General features: G+C 32.3%; 1 protein-coding gene across 1 annotated transcript in view; it reads left to right on the top strand.

Moving 5' to 3' along the window:
* The window catches only part of C2cd5 (C2 calcium dependent domain containing 5), a 92,516-nt gene that overhangs the window by 57,439 nt on the left and 10,743 nt on the right, over positions 1-24,334 (top strand). The window contains 9 exon segments of the mRNA XM_048787188.1: positions 817-1,008; positions 4,138-4,381; positions 11,740-11,898; positions 13,081-13,144; positions 13,533-13,594; positions 13,822-13,920; positions 14,570-14,659; positions 15,412-15,499; positions 16,553-16,639. Of these exon segments, the coding sequence (XP_048643145.1) occupies positions 817-1,008; positions 4,138-4,381; positions 11,740-11,898; positions 13,081-13,144; positions 13,533-13,594; positions 13,822-13,920; positions 14,570-14,659; positions 15,412-15,499; positions 16,553-16,639 (1,085 nt within the window).

Below are 24,334 nucleotides of genomic sequence, written 5' to 3'. Positions count from 1 at the left end.
TTTGGGGTTCTCTGAGGAGCTTCACACTGTTTCAGTTCTTGTCTTGATTTTCTCAAATTTAGTGACTGAAAACATGTATCATTATTTTAAAATGAATTCACAAATAGGCATTTTACAGTGAATGGGGAGGAGTAGATGGTTTGCTTGTGGCTTATTTATGATATGTATGTCATTTATGACATTGGCATTTGGTTTGTCAGAAGTGTTAGAATTTGGTCATTGGAAATTAGAAGTCTTAGGGAATATACCTATTTTTACCTTTCCTGCATTTCTTTGTAAATGCATTTGTTTTTATGTTAATGTTTTCGAATTAACTACTACATAAAAACATTAATATAAAATAAATGCATTTACAAATAAAAACAGGTATTTTTTTAAAACAACTTAATTAACAAGTAATTTAATTGTAAAATGTTCTTTTTCCCTAAGAAATTTTTTTGTGCTTACTTTTGTCAGTTAGTAGGAAAATGTCACCTTTATTGTCCATCCATCTGTTTTTATATAGTATCTTTGGAACAATGGTAAGCTGATGAGTCATCAAAGTTGGTACAAGATGGTTTTCTATTTTAAAGCTACTCTCATAGAAACAATGTACAGATCTGATTTTATGGTCATTTGTAATTCTTACCAGTCAAAGTGGTACTCTTACTCCTGTGGTAAAAGTTATATAGTTTGTATAGAAGTACTAAGTAGGTAATATTTGTTTCTGAAAAAAATCATAGGTTTTCAAGAATGCCTTTTTAATTTTTGGTGTGTGTGCTGAGAACTGAAAAATTCTTTCTTTCTTTCTTCATTTTTCTTAATGTATTTATATAGGCTTGAAGAAAATTTGCCTGCAGGCTGTGGATTTTGCCATATACCATATGATGAACTGAATATGCCATTTCCAGCTCATCTCACATACTGCTATAGTTGCAGGAAACAAAAAGTTCCTGATGTTCTCTTTACAACTATAGACCTCCCAATAGATGCAATAGTTATTGGAAAAGGTTGTCTTATTCAAGCAAGGTGTGTTTGTAAATACAGTATTTGTGTTCCCTAAAAAAATTATCAGGCATGGAGTTATAAATATTTATTGTTTCCTACCTACTTGATCCTGGATAGGCTGTGCAGTTCTACTGGAACCTTTATTCCATGTACTTTAGGAGGAAAAAATATCTGTATAAAACTCAAATAAGTTTATGTGCAGAAAGAGTTTTTAAATATTTAAATGCTGTACAAATGTTCATCATGGTTATTATTAACCTCTTTATAGGCTAGGGATATTACTAGCATAGATTGCTTAAATGACATTATATATATGTTTTAGTTAGCTTTTTTGCCACAGTTACCAAAAGACCTGTCAAAAACAATTTTAGAGGAGGAAAAGTGTATTTGGGGCTCATATTTTCAGAGATTTTAGTCCATAGAAGGCTGACTTTACTACTCTTGAACCAAGATGAAGTTGGACATCCTGGTGGAAGTGCTTGAAGGAGGAAAACAACTCAGGACATGGCAACCAGGAAGCATGGAGAACTGGGACAAAATATAAACCCAAAGACAGGGACTGGGGATATGGCTCAATTGGTAGAGTGCTTTCCTTGCATGCACAAGGCCCTGGCTTCAATCCCCAGCACCACAAAAAACAAAACAAAAATCCAAAGACAGGCCCCCAGTGACCAATCTCCTACAGCAACACCCTACCTGCCTATAGCCACTACCCCATTAATCCAATCAGTGAATTAATTTCACTGATTAGGTTTAGTTCTCATGACCTAATGGTTTCACCTCTGAAAATTTTTGCATTGTCTAATTCTTGAGCATTTGGGGGATACCTCCTATCTAAACCATAACAATGTATATTGTGAAAATTGACCTTTTCTTTCAAAAAACAGTACTATGTGGTGTTTCTTTTACTGCTTCACTTAACTGTTGAGAGTTTCTTCAAAAAATGCACTAGAGTAGGACATTCTAAATTGTGACATACAGCAAACAGCTGTAACTGTCTAGGTTCTCACCAACTGCAAGGTTACCAAGTCCTTTGGACATTTCTGTCCTCATCTTGCTTGACATCTCACCAGTTAGCGACACAGTTGGTCATTTTCTCCTTTTTGAAATTTCTCTTACTTAACAATGTCACACCTTCTGTTTTTTCCTACCTCTCTATGTGGCCTTTGGTGTCTTTGATGACTCCGCATTTTGTGATTTTCGAAAGCAATGGGTTTGGACCCTCTGTCAATTTGTAAATCTATATGCTATCTATATGTCCATGACTCCTAAATTTATAACTCTAAATAACATACTTCTGTTCTTCAGATTCATATACCTGTCTACTTCACATCCTGTTTTGATATATCACAGACATCTCGTGCTTGTTCCAAGTAGAATTGCTGATTTTCTTATCATCTTTCAGATTGTTTCTTTTCTTTTAAAAAAATATTTATTTTTTAGTTGTAGTTGGACAAAATACCTTTATTTTATTTATTTATTTTTATGTGGTACTGAGGATTTAACCTAGTGCTAGGTGAGAGCTCTATTGCTGAGCCACAACCCCAGCCCAGATTGGTCTTTTCTTTTTGAATAAAAACAAAACAAAACAACAACAACAACAAAAGACTACCTTTCTCTACCCAATTCTTCATGCCAAATTTGGTCTTTGATATTGTCCTCTTTCTCAACCTCTCCCTATCAAATTCATTACAAAGTCATGTTGAATTTTCTTCTGAAATATATTCCTAAGTAATTCTTTTAATGCATCTATTGGTGATGAACCATCTCTTTTGTTTGTCTGAAAAATGTGTTTGCTTTTATATTTAAAACATATTTGGGGTTGACAGTTATTTCCTTTCAGTTCATTAAAGTTAGTTTTTTTAAAAAATATAATTTTTAGTTGTTGATGGGCCTTTAATTTATTAATTTATTTATATGTGGTGCTGAGAATTGAACCCAGTGCCTCACACATGTGAGACAAGTGCTTTACCACTGAGCCATAATCCCAGCCCTGAAGATAGCTTTTTATTACTGCCTTTTGGCTTTTATTGCTACTGTTGAGAAATAATATATTAGTCTGTTGTCCCTTTGAAGGTAGACTTTCTGGTCTAAAATAGATGCTTTTATATTCTTTTTAAAAAAAATTTTAAATTTTATTGAATTATATATGACAGCAGAATGCAGTTAAATCCATATTACACAAATAGAGCATAATTTTTCATGTCTCTGGTTGAACACAAAGTAGAATCACACCATTCGTGTTTTCATACATGTACTTAGGGTAATGATACTAGTCTCATTCCACCGTCTTTCCTACCCCCATGCCCTGCCTTCCCCTCTGCCCTATCTAAAGGTCGTCTATTCTTCCCATGCTCCCCCCTCTCCATCCCCATTATGAATCAGCATCCTTATATCAGAGAAGACATTCAGCATTTGTTTTTTTGGATTGGCTTACTTCACTTAGCATTATATTCTCCAGCTCCATCGATTTACCTGAAGTTGCCATGATTTTATTTATTTTTAATGCTGAGTAATATCCCATTGTGTATAGACCTACCACATTTTCTTTATCTACTTTTGTGTTCTTTTATTGAGTAAAATAATTTTTTTCCCTTTGCTAGTCATCTGTCGTATGATCATTGGCAGTTTGGAATGTTAGCTTTTAAATTATATTGTCTAGTGATTTTGATTAATATTATTTCATTTAAACATTTTGAAATTTTTAATTTTTTTTTTCTTGGTGATGCTGGGGATTGAACCCAAGACCTGTGCATGTGAGGCAAGCACTCTACCAACTGAGCTATGTCCTCAGACTGAATTTTTTTATTTCTGTTTATTGAAATAAGACAAAATAAATTTTACAGTTGTAGATGGACAAAATGCCTTTATTTTGTTTATTTTTAAGTGTGCTGAGGAGCGAACCCACTGCTTCATGCATGCTAAGCAGGTGCTCTACCACTGAGCTAAAACCCATCCCGAAATAAGACTTACAGTGAGTTTACATAGTAATAAAAATGGCAGAAAATATTATTGATGTAACTTAATAAGCCGATTTGGAACAAATAAATGTTTTATTAAGTACACTTTTAGAAAGTTTTTAAACTTTTTGACATTTCTTAAGATAATATCAAGAATACTGTCCACTGACTGAATTATTCTTCTTTACAGGTTATGTCGCTTAAAAAAGAAAGCACAGGCAGAAGCAAATGCCACAGCTATCAGTAATCTCTTGCCATTTATGGAATATGAAGTACATACTCAGCTAATGAATAAACTAAAACTCAAAGGAATGAACGCTTTGTTTGGACTAAGAATCCAGATCACAGTGGGTGAAAATATGTTGATGGGCTTAGCAGTAAGTTTAGAAACTTTTGGTTTTATGATTTCTATTGTTGTAGTAGATTCTGTTTTATAGGAGTCAGTCTTTTAAAAAGACTTAGTTGAAGAAACTACCATCAAGACCTGCAATGGTTGGGGCATTTTTAGGTAGGGAAGACTCTGGTGTAGGTTTTCACATATTTTAAAGGGACTGTAACCATAACCATAGTAGTTAAATATCTAAAAATTATCATTTTTAACTTATTAGTAAGTTGACCACTGTGGATCCAGATTTTATTATTGTTTACAAATTACTGAAACAGGGTTTTTACCTCTTGGCACTGTTGACATTTGTGCAGGGTGACTCCTTGTTTCTGGGTGCTCTCTTCTTTATTGTAGATGTTAAGCACCATACCCACTGTATGCTAATGCACCCTTCTAGTTCTGATAACCAAACATGTTTGCAGACATTGCTAAATGTTTTCCTGCCTACTGTTAGAGAAGTAAGCTTTATCATAAACTTGTACCTATGGCTAACAGTGGAATGTGTAATAAAATATTTGTATGTATATCTTTTTTTCCCCATGCAGGGGATTGAACTCAGGGTCTTGCATATTCTAGGCAAACTCTGTACCACTGAACTACGCTCCAGCCTTTTAACTTTTTATTTTGAGATAGAGTTTTGATAAGTTGCCCAGGCTGGTCTCAAACTTGTGATCTTCCTGCCTCACTTTCCAAGTAACTAAGGCTACAGGCGTGCACCATCATGCCTGGCAAAATGTGTATTCTTAAGTGCCAGTAAAATGTGAGACTGGTTAAAACTCTGTTTCCACTTCATGTTCCCCTTGTTTTTTGAGAAAATGAGTTCTGTCTGGAAAGATATCAATGGAGAAAGTTAGTGCTACTTTTGTAAATTGCAAAGGACCCAGAGAAGTATGTGTTTGCAAAACATAATGATCATAGGAATCTAATCAGTATTTTTGGAAATTCTTTTGTTTTCTAGATACTTTGCTAGTCAGGATTTTTGTCTGTGTCACTGGCAATTTTCAAATTTGAATTCTCTTGGCATCTTTCTAAGACATGCATAGATGTTTAATTTTAAGAAATTTATGGAACTTGGAATTTTTTTTAGTATATCTTTTTATTTTGTAGATAAAATGCCAAATTGCTTACTATTTCATGTGTCTTTTCCATAAGAGCAAATATATAAATTTTTGTATGTAGGGGAGAATTGTTTTATAATATATAATTGTTTTATAATAAATGTACTTATTAGGTATCATAATTTTTTTAGCAATAGAAATTTGTAATAATGAAGTTAATCTGGTTTACATTAAGATACTTGATGTTTAGAGTAACTAGAGAAAAATGTTTAATTCAGAGGTCTAAAAATTTGCATGCTTGGCAAGACTGTAACATAAATAAGTAATTTGGGCTGAATACAAGACTAGCAATTGATGAATACCTATGGGAACTAAGAACTGGATTCAAATTTGAAGGTTTAAAGACTAATAACTAAACCAAACATTTCTGATGGTTGAGTCCTACGGAACCAGTTTATGTCCCTGGTATAATTTTAACTTTGACTCAAATACTGATTTTCTGGTTTCATACTCACGTTTCCCTTCTTGATCATTAAGTGACATTACAGCTATTTGATATTTTGTTCTTTGTGCTGTTTTATATTTTCTCTACTTAAATCTCAAGAGTAGCTTCTATAATAGCTAATACTCTCATGAGTGTCTGCTAGGTGTCTGGTCCTGCCTGTGCTAAACTAGAAGGAATGTAATACTGTCTTCACTTTATGAGAGAAAAGTACAAATGTTATTATAGGTTGAGACTACAAAGTGTTATGGTTATGTGTGCTGGAACTGGACTGCAAACAGCCCAGTACTCAACCATTCAAGGCCATTGCCTCATTAATGAATAGAGCTAAGAAAGTTGCTGTGCTACAGCTTCATGTAGCATAGTAGAGGTTCTGCAGTTGAGCATCAGACACTGGGTTATGGGTGTGGTGATGGATGCCAGTGAACAAATCAATAAAGAGCATTCCTGAGATCAGTTTGGTCTGCTCAGACTTCATTGTAGGCTGCCATGCCCCTTTTAGGGTGGATTTTGACAGAATTGTCAATTGATTAGTTAAAAATTAATTAAAAATTCAAAATATATAAATATTCAAAGTCAAAAGAATTATCTTCTCTTTCCCATTCTGCCTCTTCGATTTTAACAATTTGCTGTTTATACTTCTTATTTTGTTGCTCTGTGTATAGTAGCATAAACATAAACATATATGTAAATCTCATCTTGTTATTATTTTCCATAGTAGTTTTCCAGTACTGATAGTTTGTGGTAACTATTTTAAGAGTCTGAAATTAATAGTTATTTAATTAAGTATTTTAAATAAATCTACATTAAATAAAAAAAATTGTGGCAATTATGGTTATATAGTGAAATTTTCTTGAGTTTCTCAGTGAGAAATACCTGGATTAAATTTCTTTACATTTATTGAATGTGATCTTAACTAAGTGCAATGTCCTGGACTTCAGGGTTTTTTAAATTTCTTAACTTGCAAAACTTTCCCTTTTACTTTGCCACTGTTAAAAGTTGATTGTCAGGTCTGGGATTGTGGCTCAGAGGTAAAGCACTTGTCTAGCATGTGTGAGACACTGGGTTCCATTCTCAGCACTGCATATAAATAAATAAATAAGATAAAGGTCTGTCAATAACTTAAAAAAAAAGTTAATTGTCTGGCTTGGGGCTGTAGCTCAGAGGCAGTGTGCTTGCCTGGTATGTGTGAGGCACTGGGTTTAATCCTCAGNTTTTTTTTTTTTTTTTTTTTTGGTGGAGGGGAGTTTGAGGTCTCACTACATTGCCCAGGCTGGTTTTCAACTCCTGAGCTCAAGTGATCCTCCTACCTCAAATTCCTGTGCAGCTGGGACTATAGGTGTGTGCTACTGTGCTTGATTTAGATTTGCTCTCTTTTTTTACTTGTTCTTTCACTTCCCTTAACATCTTTACACAAATGTTTCCTTTTTGAGAAGTCCTACACTGACCACTGTATTTAAAATGCAATTCTGCAAACCATTTTTGGTGCTTTCTCTCATCCTTCTATGTTTTGTTGTTTTCTGTAACTCTTTTCTGTGTGTGTTTGTGACTTTTTGACACACACTCACATGCAGGCAAGTTTTTAATTTTGTCTGTTGCCTGTGAAAACCAGTGGAATGAAGCTCCATCAGGGCTGTATTTCTGATACTTAGAAAAGTTCCTTGTAGTAGCTTCTTAATAAATATATTTTTTTGCTTAAGATTATAAATGGTCTTTATTTTAATAAAAAGAAAGTGTTTATGGTAAAAGTGGAAAAGGAGATATTTCATTACAGCTGCTTTTTTACAATTTGCTTGTCAGTCATTTTCATAGTCAGTTTTCTTGCTAAGTTTGCCGTAAGTATCACAGTGCTTCCTCCTCTACAGATGCCTTTTCATTAGTGTGAATTGAAAGAAAGATGTTTTGGAGTTAGAATGCAACTGTTTTTATGAGTCTCTGATATGAAATACTTCCACAAAGGGAATATTTTGGATAGAAAAATGGACCACATATTTTTTGTGGTCTTCTACAGTAGTACATCTGAATTCTAACTTCAGACAGATAGCTTTTGTCAGATTAGCAAAATTGTGAAGTTGAGAGGAATTCTAAGGCTAATGCCTAGAGCTGTGCTGTTCAGTGTGGTAGCCACTGGGAAACTTGTTGTGTGATGAGTCTGACTGAGATCTGTTCCAAGCGTAGAGTACACACTGAATTTTGTAGACTTAATTTAAATATGAACGTAAAATATCTCATGAATATTTTTGTATTCATTACATGTTGAAAATTTAATATTTTGGATATATCAAGTTAAAATCTTTTATTAAATTGATTTCATCTTTTTTATTATACATCACAATAGAGGAGTGCATTACATTCATAATTTTTTTTGCATTACAATTCTTAATACACCTTAATTATTATGAATTATACTGCTATAAACATTGATGTGGCAGTGTCCCTGTAGTATGCTGTTTTAAGGTCCTTTGGGTATAGTCCGAGAAGAGGAATAGCTGGGTCAAATAGTGGTTCCATTCCCAGCTTTCCAAAGAATCTCCAGACTGCTTTCCATATTGGCTACACTAATTTGCAGTCCCACCAGCAGTGTATGAATGTATCTTTTTCCCCACATCCTCGCCAACACTTGTTGTATGTCTTCATAATGGCTGCCATTCTTACTGGGGTGAGATGGTATTTTAGAGTAGTTTTGATTTGCATTTCTCTCATTGTTAGAGATGATGAGCATTTTTTCCATAAGTTTGAGAAGTGTCTTTTCAGGTCTTTGGCCCATTTATTGATTGGATTATTTGTTTTTTTGGTTCTTATCTTGTTGAGCTCTTTATATACCCTAGAGATTAGAGCTCTATCTGATGTGTGAGGGGTAAAAATTTGTTCCCTTTATTGTGTGATTTGCTTTATATTTCTGTTGGGCAACACCGACTTAGAGCTTCTCTAAGTTGAATCAAAATGTTGATGTGTTAATATACTAATACTTGAAAAATAATCTTTGTAAAAACTCTCATACTCTACCATATGTGTGTGTGTGTGTGTGTGTGTGTGTGTGTATATATATATATATATATATATATATATATATATATATACCATATGTGTGTGTATATATATATATTAGTTTTCACACATATATATTTTAGTTTTCAATGGACCTTTATTTTTTATTTATTTATATGTGTGGTGCTTAGAATTGAATCCAGTGCCTCACACATTGCCAGAAAAGCACTCTCTCCCACTGAGCTACCACTCTACCCAGACTCCTCTTACTCCATCATAATGAATGATTGTTAGCTATACATTTTTCTTTTGTAATAGTATTTTGATATTTGAACATCTATTTGTAGTGTTTATGCCAGTTGGGGAGAAAGCCTTGTAAGTTAAATCTTAGAGCCCCATTTGTTTTGTATTTATTAGTTCTAATAAGTTGAATTCATTACTAAACAGTGCTTATCATTTTTTTAAAATCCATTCTGACCTGCCACAAAATAATAACTCTTCCTCCATTGTGTTCCTGTTATACTGTAATGTCTGCTAGTAAATTGCCTATTACATGTTATTGTCTATCTTCTTTTAATATAATATAGTCAGCCTTCTATATCCATGGTTCAAACATCTGTGGAATCAGCCAACCTTAAATTAAAAATATTTGAAAAAAAAATTATAGCTGTACTGAAAATATATATCTTTTATCTTCTTCTTATTCCCTAAACAACACAATATAACAACTATTTGCATATCATTTACATTATATTAGTTATTATAAATAATTTAGAAATAATTTAAAGTATATAGAAGGTACTGGGGTTGTTGCTCAGAGATAGAGCATCTGCCTACCATGCACAAGGCCCTGGGTTCGATCACCAGTGCTGCAAAGGAGAGACAGAGAGAGAGAGAGAGAGGGAGAATGTGAATGAATGAACACAGAAGGATATTGTAGGTTATATGTAAATACTGTGCCATTTTATATAGGGGCTTGAACATCCACAGATTTTAATTAATCTTTGAGGAGTCCTAGAACCAACTCCCTAAAGATACTGAGGATGACAATATAAGCTCCTTGAAGACAGAGATGTAATTAATTGAGTGTGAATTAGGTTACTTTATTCAGTAAGTACTTATTGAATTGTTATTACATGTCATACAGCTTATATTTTGAGAAGGGAGTGAGTCTATCACAATTAAAAAAAATCAGCATATATGGATTTTGTGTATTGAGGATGACTATATTTGCATAAAAGTGTTCATCAATTTATGAATCTGCTAATATGTCCTTATTTCAGATACTAATTGCATTATAATCCTTTAGAGTAACATCTCAGTTGTTTGACAAACTTAATAAACAAAATTAATTACCAGGCCACCGTATACATTATAGTTTTGTCTTTTTAATTGTGTACAGCAGTCAATATATTCCCATCCTGAAAATATGGATCAATGTGCCCCTTTTTAGGATAATAACCCCAGATGTGATGATCATTTGATTTTTTTTTTCTTAATGCACTGAAAAATGTTTCTAATGTTGAGATGTAGTACCACTTAATCAAACTTTAAGATAAGGTATTAGAATAAGATACAAACTTTTAGAATACTAGTATTAGTGATGAAACCTCAATATGAATCTTAAATATATTAAGTACTAGACAGTTATATTTATTAGATTAATGATGTAGTGATCAGAGGTATAATTCTCAACTACTATGAAATCATAAAAAGAAATGCATCTAGTGAGAAGAACATTGCACTAAGAAAAAAAAAGAACTATTTTAAACAGGGTCTTTACCTAGTCTTCAGACAGGCAAATATCTTTACCCTGAATTGCAGTGATTTCTTTTATTGTGTGTGGTTCTGGGGATTGAACCTAGGGGTACTCTACCTCTAAGCAATACCTCCAGCCTTTTTACTTTTTATTTCGAGACAGGGCTTCACTAAATTGCCAGGGCATATGCCACCAGGTCTGGCTCTTTCTCATTTTGTGGTCATTATATTGTGCATCTTATCAAATTTATATAGGACAGGTTAATTTGAAATGCAAATAAAATAAATGGATGTGAAAGTACTCCATAGATTATTATGTTATGAAACTGCAGTGGTCATCTTTTGTTTAAGATGTGTACTAGAAATGAACATTTAAAATTCTATTTTTGAAAAACTTTTACTTATAATTTCCTTGATTTTGTAAGATAGCTCTGGTATACCAATGATAGGCCTGTGCTCACATGTCCTCATTTTTCTGTTAATTCTTTGTAGCCAATAGTGATTTAGAATCTTTTGTAAGATCATTGACTGAGTAATAGGGAAAATCTTACTAATCCATGTGAGATTTCACTATATACTTATTTATTATCATTATTATAGCTATTAGAATTTATTTAGCTTAATAAGTTGCACAGCAAATATATGCATAAGTACATGTGTATATGTGTATTTGTTCACATATTCATGTTTCTGATACTTAACACCTTTGAAAATTACCTCTGGGTAAAAAAGGATATAAAAGGTGAGTAACTATTTTGGGAAATATTTCTTTGAATATTTATGGATAATTAAGACTTTAAAATGCTAAGTAGAAAATGCACATAGTCAGGAGTGATGGATTTCTGAGCTTATTTTAAAGTCCTCTCTGTCAGTTTTGCTTGTCTCTGTGACAGTTATATATTTCTAGGTTGGTTCATCAGTAAGGCTGTAATTATGGATAAAAAGAAATAACTATATCCCCTATAAATAGCTAAGAAGGGTATACTTAAATATAGAGTTAATTAAATATATTTAGCAGATTTTTTTTCTCTGCTTGGAAGTTGTGTATTAGTATGAAAGTTTAAAATCAGACTGAAAAATATAGCCTCATGTGATATAAAGCAATTATATTTCCTTTAGGAGATATCTGAAGAGATTATAGGATCACCCATCCCAGAACCTAGACAACGCTCACGACTTTTAAGATCTCAGTCAGAAAGTTCTGATGAAGTTATGGAATTAGATCTTTCACATGGGAAAAAAGATGCTTTTGTTTTGGAGGTAATATTGCTTCTAGCTTAATTCTTAAAGCTTTCAGAGATTGTACACTTTACAATTAGATACTAAATTGATGTGTTATTACAACTGATAAATATCAGTAAAGTTTTATTATAGAAATTGGACAAACCTGAAAATAACAGAATTTAATGACTGATGGAATAATGCATTTACTCCTGAAACAATTAGTGTATGGGTTGAAATAATATGAAAATATAGATTGAATGTTTCTAATCCAAAAATCTGAAGTGCTCTGAAATCCAAAGGAAAGGAAACTAAATGAGGGTGCAAGTTGAGAGAGAAAAAGTCAGATGTTTTGATCTCAGTGAAGCTGGAAGCTGGTGGTAGAATTATGTTGGGGTAGAAATGGAGATTGAGAGTCTGTGTTGGGAACAGTGCTTCAGATGTGGGCAGAGGACTGAAAGAAAAGGGGAGGATTCAGTAAGAGACTGAAGTACAAAGAAATTATGGTTGGAGAATACGTGAGATCTTGCAAATGGAGCATTTAGGGAACAGTGGGTTGAGGTATGGCAGTGGGTATCTAAGCTGTAGTGGGACTGAAAGTGAGTGCATTCCAAGTTTGATGTGAGGGGAAGGTCTTTGGGACAGGGTTATATAGGTTAATGTCAATATGTGTCCAGGTAGTTATTTTCACTATTATTCACAATGCAAAGGTTGTGAAAGAAGAACACTATGATTTAATTTATATATACTTATTTTAGATATGCATTGAAATTTTACCCTATTTAATTCCATTAAAAAGCAATTCTATATTTGATGAAAATATTCTTCTTAATTACAGAGAGATAATGATTGCTTACTTTTTTTGGAAAGTCTTTTGAAACATATTCTTATAGAAGCTTGAGAAAAGTCTGAGTTAAAAAAACTTATTCTAATTAGGATCCCATTCTTGTGGTTGTACATGGTGTTTCACTGGTGGTGTATTCATATATGAACATAGGAAAGTTATGTCAGATTCATTCTACTGTCTTTCCTTTTCCCATTCCCTTCCCTTCCCTTTATTTCCCTTTGTCACTCCACTGAACATCTTCTATTCTTCCTCTCCCCAAATTGCATTCTAAAGAACAAATAAATAAAAGAAAAAGAAAACATTAATTTAAAAATTTTGGAATAATTATGCATTCACTGCTAATATGACAACAGTTTTAATCTTTCTGTTTTCAGATTGATGACACTGATGCAATGGAAGATGTGCATTCTCTCCTTACTGATGTTCCTCCTCCTTCAGGTGAACAGAAGAAATTGAGTTTGAGATAAAACTAATTTTATGTATCAGCGTTTTAGTTCATGATTGTTAAGCGTATTAACTTTATTGTAAAGGTGTTATCATAGTGTGACATTCTGTCATATACTTTGTTTCTTCAAGGCTTAAAACACATAACTTAAAAATACTTGTGTTAGAACTTAGGTACAACTAATTTTAAATACTTTTATGTTTATATATGAAAACATCCCTGTAATTATTAGGATGGTTAAAAGGTTTTTTTGTAGGTAGAGAGTTTAGAAAAAAGAATGAAAAGGTTTTACAGTTGGAATTTCATATAATTAAAAAAATGTTATTCTTTAACATAAAATCAGTAATATTATCATGTTTTAATTATAATTTATTTTGGCAGGCTTTTATAGTTGCAATACAGAAATTATGCCTGGTATAAATAATTGGACATCAGAAATACAGGTAAACCCTTTATTAATTTTAAGCAGATAGCACATAAGTTATTTAATAAGTTCATCTAAATATCTATTTTTTTTGACATTGCTTTTGACCTTCTTTGCCATTAAAAGGACTATTCTTTTTCATAGCATATTAATTATTATTGTTTGCTATTTGGCACTTTTATCAATTGTTATAGTATGTAGTTAAAAATCATTAAATGACGTGCTGTTCTGTCTTTCCACATTTAGATGTTCACATCAGTAAGAGTAATCAGATTAAGCAGTCTTAACCTGACTAATCAAGCTCTCAATAAGAACTTTAATGATCTCTGTGAAAATTTACTCAAGGTAGGAACCTTCTGACTAAATTTTATTTAAAGGCCTTCAGAATCTTGACGTTACACAGTTGTAGGCTGCATTGTTTTTATATACCTAAAGATCATATCTCTGTCAGCAGGTGGGATGCTAAAGTTGTCCTCTTTTTCTTAAAAGCAGTTTAAATTAGTTAATGGCTTAAATCTCATAAAAAAATCTGGTATATATTTGTAAATTTTGAAAAGCACATTATTTTTTATTAAATCTTATTGTTTATTTAAACATTAAAAATTTATTCTTGCTCAGCACAGTAGCACATGCCTATAATCCCAGCTACTCTAGAGGCTGTGACAGGAGGGTTACAAGTTTGAGGCCAGCCTACGCAACTTAGTAAGACCCTCAGCAATTTAGTGAGAACCTATCTCAAAATAAAATGTAAGAAGACCTTGGAATGTGGCCAGCTTAAAGCACCCCTGGGTTCAAGTTCCAGTATCAAAAAAAAAAAAGAAAAGAAAAGAAAAAAAAGTATTCTTAATATTATACAAACAGAAGTGGGACAGTTTTATTTTACTCTTTTTAAATATTTTTATTTGCCACAATGTAGTGTACATTGACAAAATCAGCTTTTATAATTTTTAAAAATGAAAACAAAGTGACATAACTAATATTTTCTGTTGTGTAGAGCCTGTATTTTAAACTACGATCCATGATCCCCTGCTGCCTTTGCCATGTAAATTTCACAGTATCTCTGCCTGAAGACGAATTAATTCAGGTAATTAACATTCGATCTATTATTGAAGATTTCTAGCTTTTATCAGATTTGTTTTAATATTTTTTAAATTATTTTTTAAAAATTTATATATGACAACGAACGGAATGCGTTACAATTCTTATTACACATATAGAGCACAATTTTTTGTACACATATCTCTGGTTGTGTACAAAGTATATTCACACCAATTTGTGTCTGCATACATGTACTTTGGATAATTATGTCCATTACATTCCACCATCATTTCTAACCCCATGTCCCCTCCCTTCTCTTCCCATCCCTCTGCCCTATCTAGAGTTCATCTATTTCTCCCATGCTCCCCCTCCCTACCCCTTGTTTTAATATTATAATTTTGCCATAATTAAATAATTTAAACACATACTGTTTTACCTCAATATTTAAAAAAAATATGTCAGTTTTGTTTTTCTGAACTCTGATTATCTGAAGGTGGACTTCATATATGTGCTCCAGCATGTGAATAATAGATGAGTGCTTATTTTGTGGGATTTCACCAATCCCCATCTGTTAGAGAAGTTCCTGAGCTCTTTCTGGAACATCTAGCTATACAAATTGGGCTTAGTATAGTAGTTAGAATATCTGAGTTTATATATAATTCTCATTTGGGATCTTAACCAGGAAAGGCAAATTAACCAATTGACATAGGTTGTTTTCATGATATGGAAAACGATTTTTATGAAGTTTAGTTTTGGCAACAATTATTTTGCTAATCATAATTGTTTCTGCAATTTTAGGTCACAGTCACAGCAGTTGCAATAACTTTTGATAAAAATCAGGCTTTACAGACCACAAAACCACATGTTGAAAAGTCACTACAAAGAGGTAAACCTTTAATGGATGGGAAGTATAGTTCATGATTGTCTGCATTACAATTCAGTGATAAATATAAAGAGCAGGTAGGTTAAATGACTTTTTTAATTGAAGAGATATTTACCTCATTTTATTGAGGTAACTGGATAAACATGGCTGACTTGATTGTTTTTTTACACATGACTGAGTGATTAACTGGTATTCACATAGGGAATGCTGCTGTTTTTAGACTTGAATGATATCATGTGAATTCTGTAGTAATTTAGGGGTTCCATGCCAAGATCTCTGGTGAGGTCCTCAAGGCACCTGAGAATTAATTGATACAGTAAGCAAAATTGTGACCCTGTTTTTCTCAGGAAAATTTTAATTATAAACAGATTCTCAGACATGTCCTTAATCCAATAAAATTTAAGAAGTGCCATTCTTAAGATATTCCAAAGAAGCTGAATTATTAGAAATTGATATTATAAAAAAAGAAATATCTGGGGAAGAATATAATGCTTTCTAAAGTTTAAATGACTTATTGACTAGCTAAAATATTCATGATTAACCTGAATGTTTTAAAGTTGATTTAAATCCCACATAGATGAAATTGATAAGATTTGATCATTGAGTTAATTTCAAATAGATGTATTAAATGATTATGTGTTCAGATATTTATTGGATAAATTAAATAATGGCTGTTTTAAGCATCATATAAACTAGTAAGTTACACTATACAAGAGAACAATAATTGTTATTGAATGCTTACTATTTACAAGCCAGTGTGCTAAATGATTTATAGGTATTAATTAATCTTTTAAAATTTGACAACCTTCCCATCAGGAAAAGCAGCACCTCTTTCAACATCATGCAGGTGAAAGATACCCAGGGAAGAAACCAGGGATGAAATAGCCAGTATACATTTTGTGGGGGTGAGAAATATAACATGCACGTACACGTGCATGTGTGTGCATGCACACTCCCACACTCCCACAGAGTAGATATGCGGTTGCAAGTTCTTAATTTCTTAAAAAATCATAATAGATCAGTGCTGAATAACTATTGTTTTTCTTTCCTCTCCAGCTTCTACAGATAATGAAGAACTTCTGCAGTTTCCACTGGAACTCTGTTCAGATTCGCTTCCTTCACATCCTTTCCCACCATCTAAAGGTTGGTTAAGTAAGAAATTCAAATGCGAATCCAAGTTATAGTGCTTTCACTTTCCTCATTATAGTCAATCTTTCTTAATCTTGAGATTTATCCTTCATTTCTTCATTATGTGTTTCTCCATGTTCATTAACAGGAGAAAGTAATACTCATTTAATTTCTCAAGTAATTTCACCATAAGTTATTAAGGTAATTTTTTATATGATATTCCATTCTCAGACCTCAAATATATCAACATTTTATTTTTAAAGATTTGTACTTCATAGTATAACTTTTCACATGTAGTGTATTTGATATTTGTATTATATTTGGTAAGTTTTTTGTCCAGAAATAACCAAAAGTTTCAGACATCAGAATGCCTCAGAGGATAAATGGAAAAGTTTTAGGGTAGTACAAGGGAGACAGGGATGAACTTCCTGTCATATGTTAACTTTTGCTATAATTGAAGAACATTATTATGTATTTTTAAGATACTGCAGTTTTTTTAAGTGCAAAACAATTATCTGTAAATTTAATAGCAGTACATCTATTTTGATCTGTATAATCTTTGGAGAAAAATGGGAGATTTTTCCCATTTCTCTTCTGATTTCAGTGTAATTTTTAAAACTTTTCAAAACTATCATACCTAATTCTACACTATATAATCTTAATAAATGTAGTTTGCATTTTTTATAAATGCTTTTTCTGAGAAATGATGCATTTTTTATTTAAAGTCAAATATATTCTATTTTTATATTCTGTAACGAAAGTGAAGTTGTTTTGTGATTCCTACTTGTTAATTATTTTATCTGATATCAAATTATGTGTAAAATAGTTTTATGTTCACTTTGCATATGTATCAATAGAATCTTTACAAACCAATTCAAGGTTTATCTGTAGATAAATGGATTGTGACTTACATTTTGAAGATGAAAATATAAACTATTATTAGATTCTGAGCTTTCTAACCTAGTAACTTCGGTCATATTTTCTTTTTGTCCTCACCTAAAATTCTAATTTAGAACTCCATGAGAATTTTAGCATATCTCAATTTCCTTGAAAGAATAGAAAGGAAAAATCATATTTAAAGAATATGCTAAGTTCATATTTCTGAATTAAAAATAATTTCCCAAACAAAACATTATTGTCAAGATTCTTCCTTGAATCATTAGATAGCAAGTTTTATTTGTTTTAAAACACATATATTATAGGGAAACTTGTATTTTACATAGGGTTAATTCCAAATGACTTTTAGGTGTCATTTCATTAATCCTTACCCTACACTGTGGCAAAAACCCTCCAAGGCCTAATCAACACAAAAAGATTTGATTGCTCATCTCTAGAAACAGATATTTGTGGAGTCAGGCTATATTAGCTCAATGTTACCATATTATTAATACCTACAGAAGATTAAATTGTAAGTTTGCCTTATTTGTATTGATAGCTTTCAAAATGCTATCCAAGGTAGTTGTAACTAATGCTTATTTAGTCATTAGTGTAAGATGATACTTTGTGAACTAAAGAACGAGGTAAAACATTTGCAAATCATTTTAGTGAGCTTGGAGAGGGATCATGAATGAGGTAAAAAAGCAACAGATGTGGCCCTCTTTGCCGAACTGTGACAACATGTAAGAATTTGGGTTAATTACTTAACCTCTCTAAGCCTCAGTTTCTCTTGTGTAAAATGTGAGAGGGTTAAGATTCTCTCCAGCCTTTAAAATTCTGCAATTACTTGGGTTTGTGTTTTATAGTTCTTCTACTATAAACATGTTAAAAACTTAAAGAAAAGTCAAAAGCTGAATTAGTGCCCAAAGTCATACTGATCTTCTATACTTGTTATTTTAAATGTTTTCAAGAAACTTCTAATCAGTTAATCCAATAAGTTTTAAAGTCTGCTCCTCCAAACCATAGGGGTTTTCCAGAGATGCCTCAGGCTGCAAAGAAGGGTGAGGATTGAGAGGATAGATCTCTGGATGGACCTGCCTCTGAACCAGAGCAGCTTTGATTCAGTGAATTTTACACATTAGTTTTCTGTATTTTATTTGAAGAAAGGGTTTCAAAGATTTGAAAACCACTGAATCAGATCATGCTACCTTTATCATCATCAAAATTATCATGATCATCATCATCGTAATTATCAGTTTCATAATATCTAATACTAATATACATGTAAAGCTTTTTACTCTGAGTGCTTTACTATAAAACCTATGTACCTTTTGTTGAATATTACATTCTAAAATTATTAGTAAACACCTAAAAATGCATCTGTATCTCTTCATAGTTTTATAGTTTCTAAATTGTGATTTGTGATGCATGCTTATTTATTGTCTTTGCTTCCTCGAGTTTTTTCAGGAGGACATGAGTTAAATTTGTTCTTTAAAGGTTATTTGAAAGTAATTTGGAAGAATTAAGGGTAAGATGGGTTTTGAAAAGGTCTGAAAAATGTGGTAATAGAGCCTCATAATATGAATGGAGTAATTATGTGCTTTGACATGGTAGAAAGTGTTGAAAATTTAAGCTTAGCAATTTAGAGGAATTAAGCAGGAAAGAGAAAGTTAAGAGTGTTTAGGAGTGAACAATAAAAAATGTGTCTGCTTTCTTATATGTAGCCAGAAAGCTTAAAAGTCAACTACTCATACAGATAAATTTACTAAGTTGGTTAGTTAAGCTGATAAGTTTTTTTTTTTTTTTTTTAATTCTAATAACAATGGATTCTAGTTTACATCTCATGTCTTAACTCAAGTAGGGGATTGAAAAAAATTCTTACTTTCTGGTGTGTTGACAGAGTAGTTTCAAGAGCCAAGCTTAGTATGTTTTTTAGCACTTCTGTCTTTTCACTTGTAGATAAACCTTCCATTATCTTTTTATATTATTGAAAACGAGTAAATGTTTTGTGAAGAAATGATGCTGTTACATGTATCTTGGTTCATTGTGTTGAGTAAGCCTGGGCCTGAATTGTCCATCCATGTTCAATTTTTTCCCTCCATCATTTATTATATTTGGTTTTATTTCTCAAGGTACAAAAATAATTTTATGTATGTCTCAAATTTATGTTGATTTGGTGTTACCTTCCTAGTTATCTCTTTTTTTAATATTAAATGGTGCTGAGCTTCAATAATTTTCAAAAAGATATTATTCCATAAAGTCATCAAAATTCCTTACTGAATATGAATACTATGAGGAACATACATGATGTGGTATCAACATAAATTATTTATGTTCATATGAGGTTATATTATGAGAAAAAAATGACTATATCAAAATTTTTATAGTACTTTCCCCTCATCATTATTATTCATACCTTAATTTTTCTCTAAGTCATTTTCAAGATTCTTTAAAAATTATATATATAAAAAGATGAGAGAGTAAATGTAATAAGAATGGGGAGTCTGAGTAAATGCAGTCTGAGAGATACATAAAATACTAGTAGATTTTTCTCAGACTGCAGTCTGGCTAAAGAATTTTATGCATGTAGTCTTAATTTTTTTTTTAAGTTGTAGATGGGCATAATACCTTTGTTTTATTTTTATTTATTTTTATGTAGTGCTGAGGATTGAACCCCAGGGCTTTACACATGCCATACATGCATTCTACCACTGAGCTACAACTTCATCCCCTGCATATAGTTTTTAGAAAAGGTTAGCATATCACTTCAAAAGTCTAAAGACTTAAATTATACTATCATTTTACAGAGCTTATAAACTTAGATTAGACAAGTATGTATAAATCATGTACCATATATTTCAAGTACTTTATAAATATAATGTCTCATAAATTTTTATTAAACACTGATAGTTTAAATATTTTAAAAGGTTTAATTAGTATTATATATACAAATATATGAGTGAAACCAAATAGAAGAGGATTTTTTTTAATACTCATCTTGTTTTTTGCTTTCATTTTGCTTTATGCTGGATGATTTCTTTGTGTACAGTGATGTAACTATAGCCTGACGAGTGTAGCAAGTACTGATTAGTGTCTGGCTTTTGATGTAAAAAACAACAACAACAAAAAAAACCCAAATTGATTTGTACCTGCAATGCATTGCTTTCCATAATTAGGTCTACACACTAGTAGTTTTTTTAATCCTTATTTTTATTATAGACAAGTTTGTTTTTGTTAAACCAGATTTGATTTTAAAAAGATGGTTTCATTTTAATGATCTGCCTAAGATTATTTTAAACTAGCAATTAGAAATGTAAATTTCTAAAAACTATAAGAACTTTCATTTTTCCTACTAATTAATAGTTAACAAATATAATTCCTTTATACTAACTAAAAAATGTCTTTATATACTGATAACCTATTGCTTGTCTGCTGTTTCTGTTTTTGTTTTTAAAGTACTGTGTATTTTGTCATTATGACCAAATGGTAACAACAGTAAAAATAACAACTGATGTTCTCCATGTTATATTGGATGTCCAAAACAATCAGTGGCAGGCTTTGAAAGGAGAGAGATGATGAAGAGAATAAGGAAAATAGAAACCAAAATGAGGAAAATGTATGCAAATACTTAGCCAAGAAATAGGTTGGGAAGGGAGTTGATGAAGAAATAGAATACAGAGTCTTTACCTCTCTAGCTTCTTAAGGTACCTTGAGGACAGTGAAATTCAGAGGCAGAGGGATTAAAAAGCAAAGAAAAAAGTGAATTGGGCAACTGCCAGAAAACCCAAATAACTTGGAAGAGAAGCCATAAAGGGTAGTAGTAAGATGAAAAGTGGATGTATAGAGATGGAAACAGGAGCACATAAGAAGGGGATTGAAAAAGACAAGTGGCTTAGGATGTTGTACACCTTTGTACACCTTTAATCGGAAACATAAATTACCCAAATAGAGAAGTTAATTTTTTTTGGTCATCTAATGTATGTATGTATTGCCTATGTATATTGCTGTTGAATTTTTCTCTTTTGAACTACCCAAATTGAAGCTATTTCCATCTTTCTTTATACCTTAATAATTTATAACTACAGAATGGCAATTTCATTATCAATTCATCAATATTTAAGTACCCTTATGGGTAAATTTATACTGAATGTTCAGATACACCATTTGCTTTAACTTAGTCATTAAACCAGATTTTATAGTTACGAGGCATAGCCAGTCAGTGTCTTATGGATTGATGGGACTGCCTAAAGGAACATAAAACCCAATTTTGATCATAATAGCTTACTTAAAACTGAGAATGTTAAAATGGGAAAATAAAGTATAAAATTTAAAGACTCCAGATTATGTGTATTTTAATCTGCCAGAGATTCTTGTTTGTAGAATTTTTCTCAGTTTTAGGAATTTTTAAAGATGTGTATGTAAGATTGTTTCAAATACTTTTTAAAATTATTCAGAGCAAAGATGATCTTTATATTTAATGATATAAAATGAATCGTCAAAAGATTGGGTGATCTGTGTAGAAACTTTATTACAGCTGCCTTGGTCCACTTTATGTTGCTGTAACAGAATACCCAAGACTGAGTATTTTATTTAAAAAAAGACATTTATTGATTTGTTCTGGAGGCTGAGAAGTTCAATATCAAGGTATTGGCATCTGGCAATGACCTTCTTGCTGCATCATCACAGGAAGGAAGAGCAGAAAGAGAGCAAGGAGGGGCTGAACCACCCTTTTTTAATGGTACCAATCCTTTCCACAAGAATGGAGCCCTCATGGCTTCATCCTCTCTTAAAAGTTTCTAGCTCTTAATTCTGTTTTTTTTTTTTTTTTGGTACTATGGTTCGAACTCAAGGGCACTCAACCCCTAAGGCACATCGCCAGCCCTGTTTTGTATTTTATTTAGAGACAGGGTCTCACTGAGTTGCTTAGCACATTCACTGTTCCTGAGGCTGGCTTTGAACTCTTGATCCTCCTGTCTCAGTGTCCCAAGCCACTGGTATTACAGGTGTGCGCCACTGCACCCAGCTTAATACTATTTTGATGGCAATTAAATTTTAACCACAGTTTTGGAATAAACATTCAGACCATATTAACAGCTAGCCAATAGTTTTGAATTGGTTATAAGAAATTATTTAGAAGAATGAAGAAGTCTCAAACCTTAGAAACATTGGAGAGTATAAAATTGAAGGAGGAATAATCCTTGCCACATTTTTTTCTTTTGTCATCAATATGCTCATTACCACTAAAATGCTTTTAATCTGGGTTAATTTATCTCCGCACACCACTAGAAGTAGGGCTTCCCAGAGTGTGCTAAGAATAATTAAATTGTTGTCCTACTTACTAAGTTTCTAGGGTTATTTGAGAATGATGGGGTTTAATCTTTGTCTTTTATGAAATGGGAATAGAAATTTTGAGAGAATGGACTGCTGTATGGTTGGATTGAGGCTCTCTTTGCAGCTGGAATGGGGATCCAACATACAAAGTGCTCTTCCACATAGATATACAAATGGCACTCAACTGAGCATTAACTAATGCTCAACAAAGCCTGAATGACTTTAAATGAGATTTCTACCCTTGAATATGAAGTCTGCTGTCTTTTATTTAAAATTGATAGTGATTGCATGTTCTTCAGTTTATTTCTTTTTAACCAGAGTTACTAGTTTCTCAGTAAGTGAGATTTCTTATAACTGTGGTGCCTTTTCTTTTGAAAGGCCTATTAACTGGGAATCCTGATTTTAATGAGAAGGAACAATCATTGGGTATTTAAAGTATTCAAACTAGCCTGAGGTGCCAATCAGAGTCTATTTCCTGCCAGGATCTGCTCACCTGGAGTCTTTTCTGTTAGGAGAAAAATTAAGACCATAGGCAGTATGTTAAAATGTAACACAGCTCTTTTTAAGTGAGATTAAAGAAATTCTCATCCTTTCTCCGAAGAATGTTTCTAGTTTTAAAGCATCATTTTTTTCAGTTTTAATTCAAATGCATTTATATTTGAAGTCAGGTAATAAATACCTGCTCCTCCTCAGAGTCCCCTCTCTTCCCTACTCTTATAAATTTAGTTTTGGAAAAGTATGAATTATACATACTAAAAAGTTCAAGTAACATCAAAATCATGTAATCCAAAATAAAACTCCCTTCTCCCTTTATTTCTCTTCCCAAGAGGCAACTACTTGTAACAGTTTCATCGGTCTTCACAAAGATTCTCTTTTTATTCTTTATTGGAACACACATATTTTACAGATTATTGGGTACCTTGATTTTTCCACTTGTGACTTAGAGGTGGGAATAAATAACTACATATTTAAGTAAGTTCTGTCTATGTATTTGTCATTAAATTGTATACAATTGCTTCTGCAGATTTCTATATTACCCAGATAGTATTGAGTTATAACAGAGAATTTAATTTTAGTAATTTTTCAAAAATTATTTTAGTCATTCCTCTGCCTATGCATTAATTTTTTTTTCATTGAATTACTATGAATTATTGTACTCTCTGTAATTCTATACTGACCAAGTCTGTACTGCCCAAGGTAGTAACCCTGAAGAACCTCTGAATTCTCCTAGAATATATAAGCCTGGGGTAGGTTCATTGCTGTCCCAGTTTCTGCATTGAGTCCATTCTTGTCCTGAACTCTCTGTAGATATGTGATAAGTCTTCCTGCTGGCCTTCCTATGGGCTCCATCTTCTCCCAGACTGCAGAGCTCCTCAAGATCCTGTATCAGGACTGTCCCCAACTAGACTTCTAGGCACAACAGTCAGGGAATGTGCACAGCATGGTACCTTCGCAGACCTTTTGTGGACCTTACCTAGTGTTCCCTTTTATTTGTTATCTATC

This window comes from Marmota marmota, unplaced genomic scaffold (genome assembly GCF_001458135.2).
Source record: "Marmota marmota marmota unplaced genomic scaffold, marMar, whole genome shotgun sequence".
NCBI classification, from domain to species: domain Eukaryota; kingdom Metazoa; phylum Chordata; class Mammalia; order Rodentia; family Sciuridae; genus Marmota; species Marmota marmota.
This window is presented reverse-complemented; position numbering and strand designations above follow the sequence as displayed.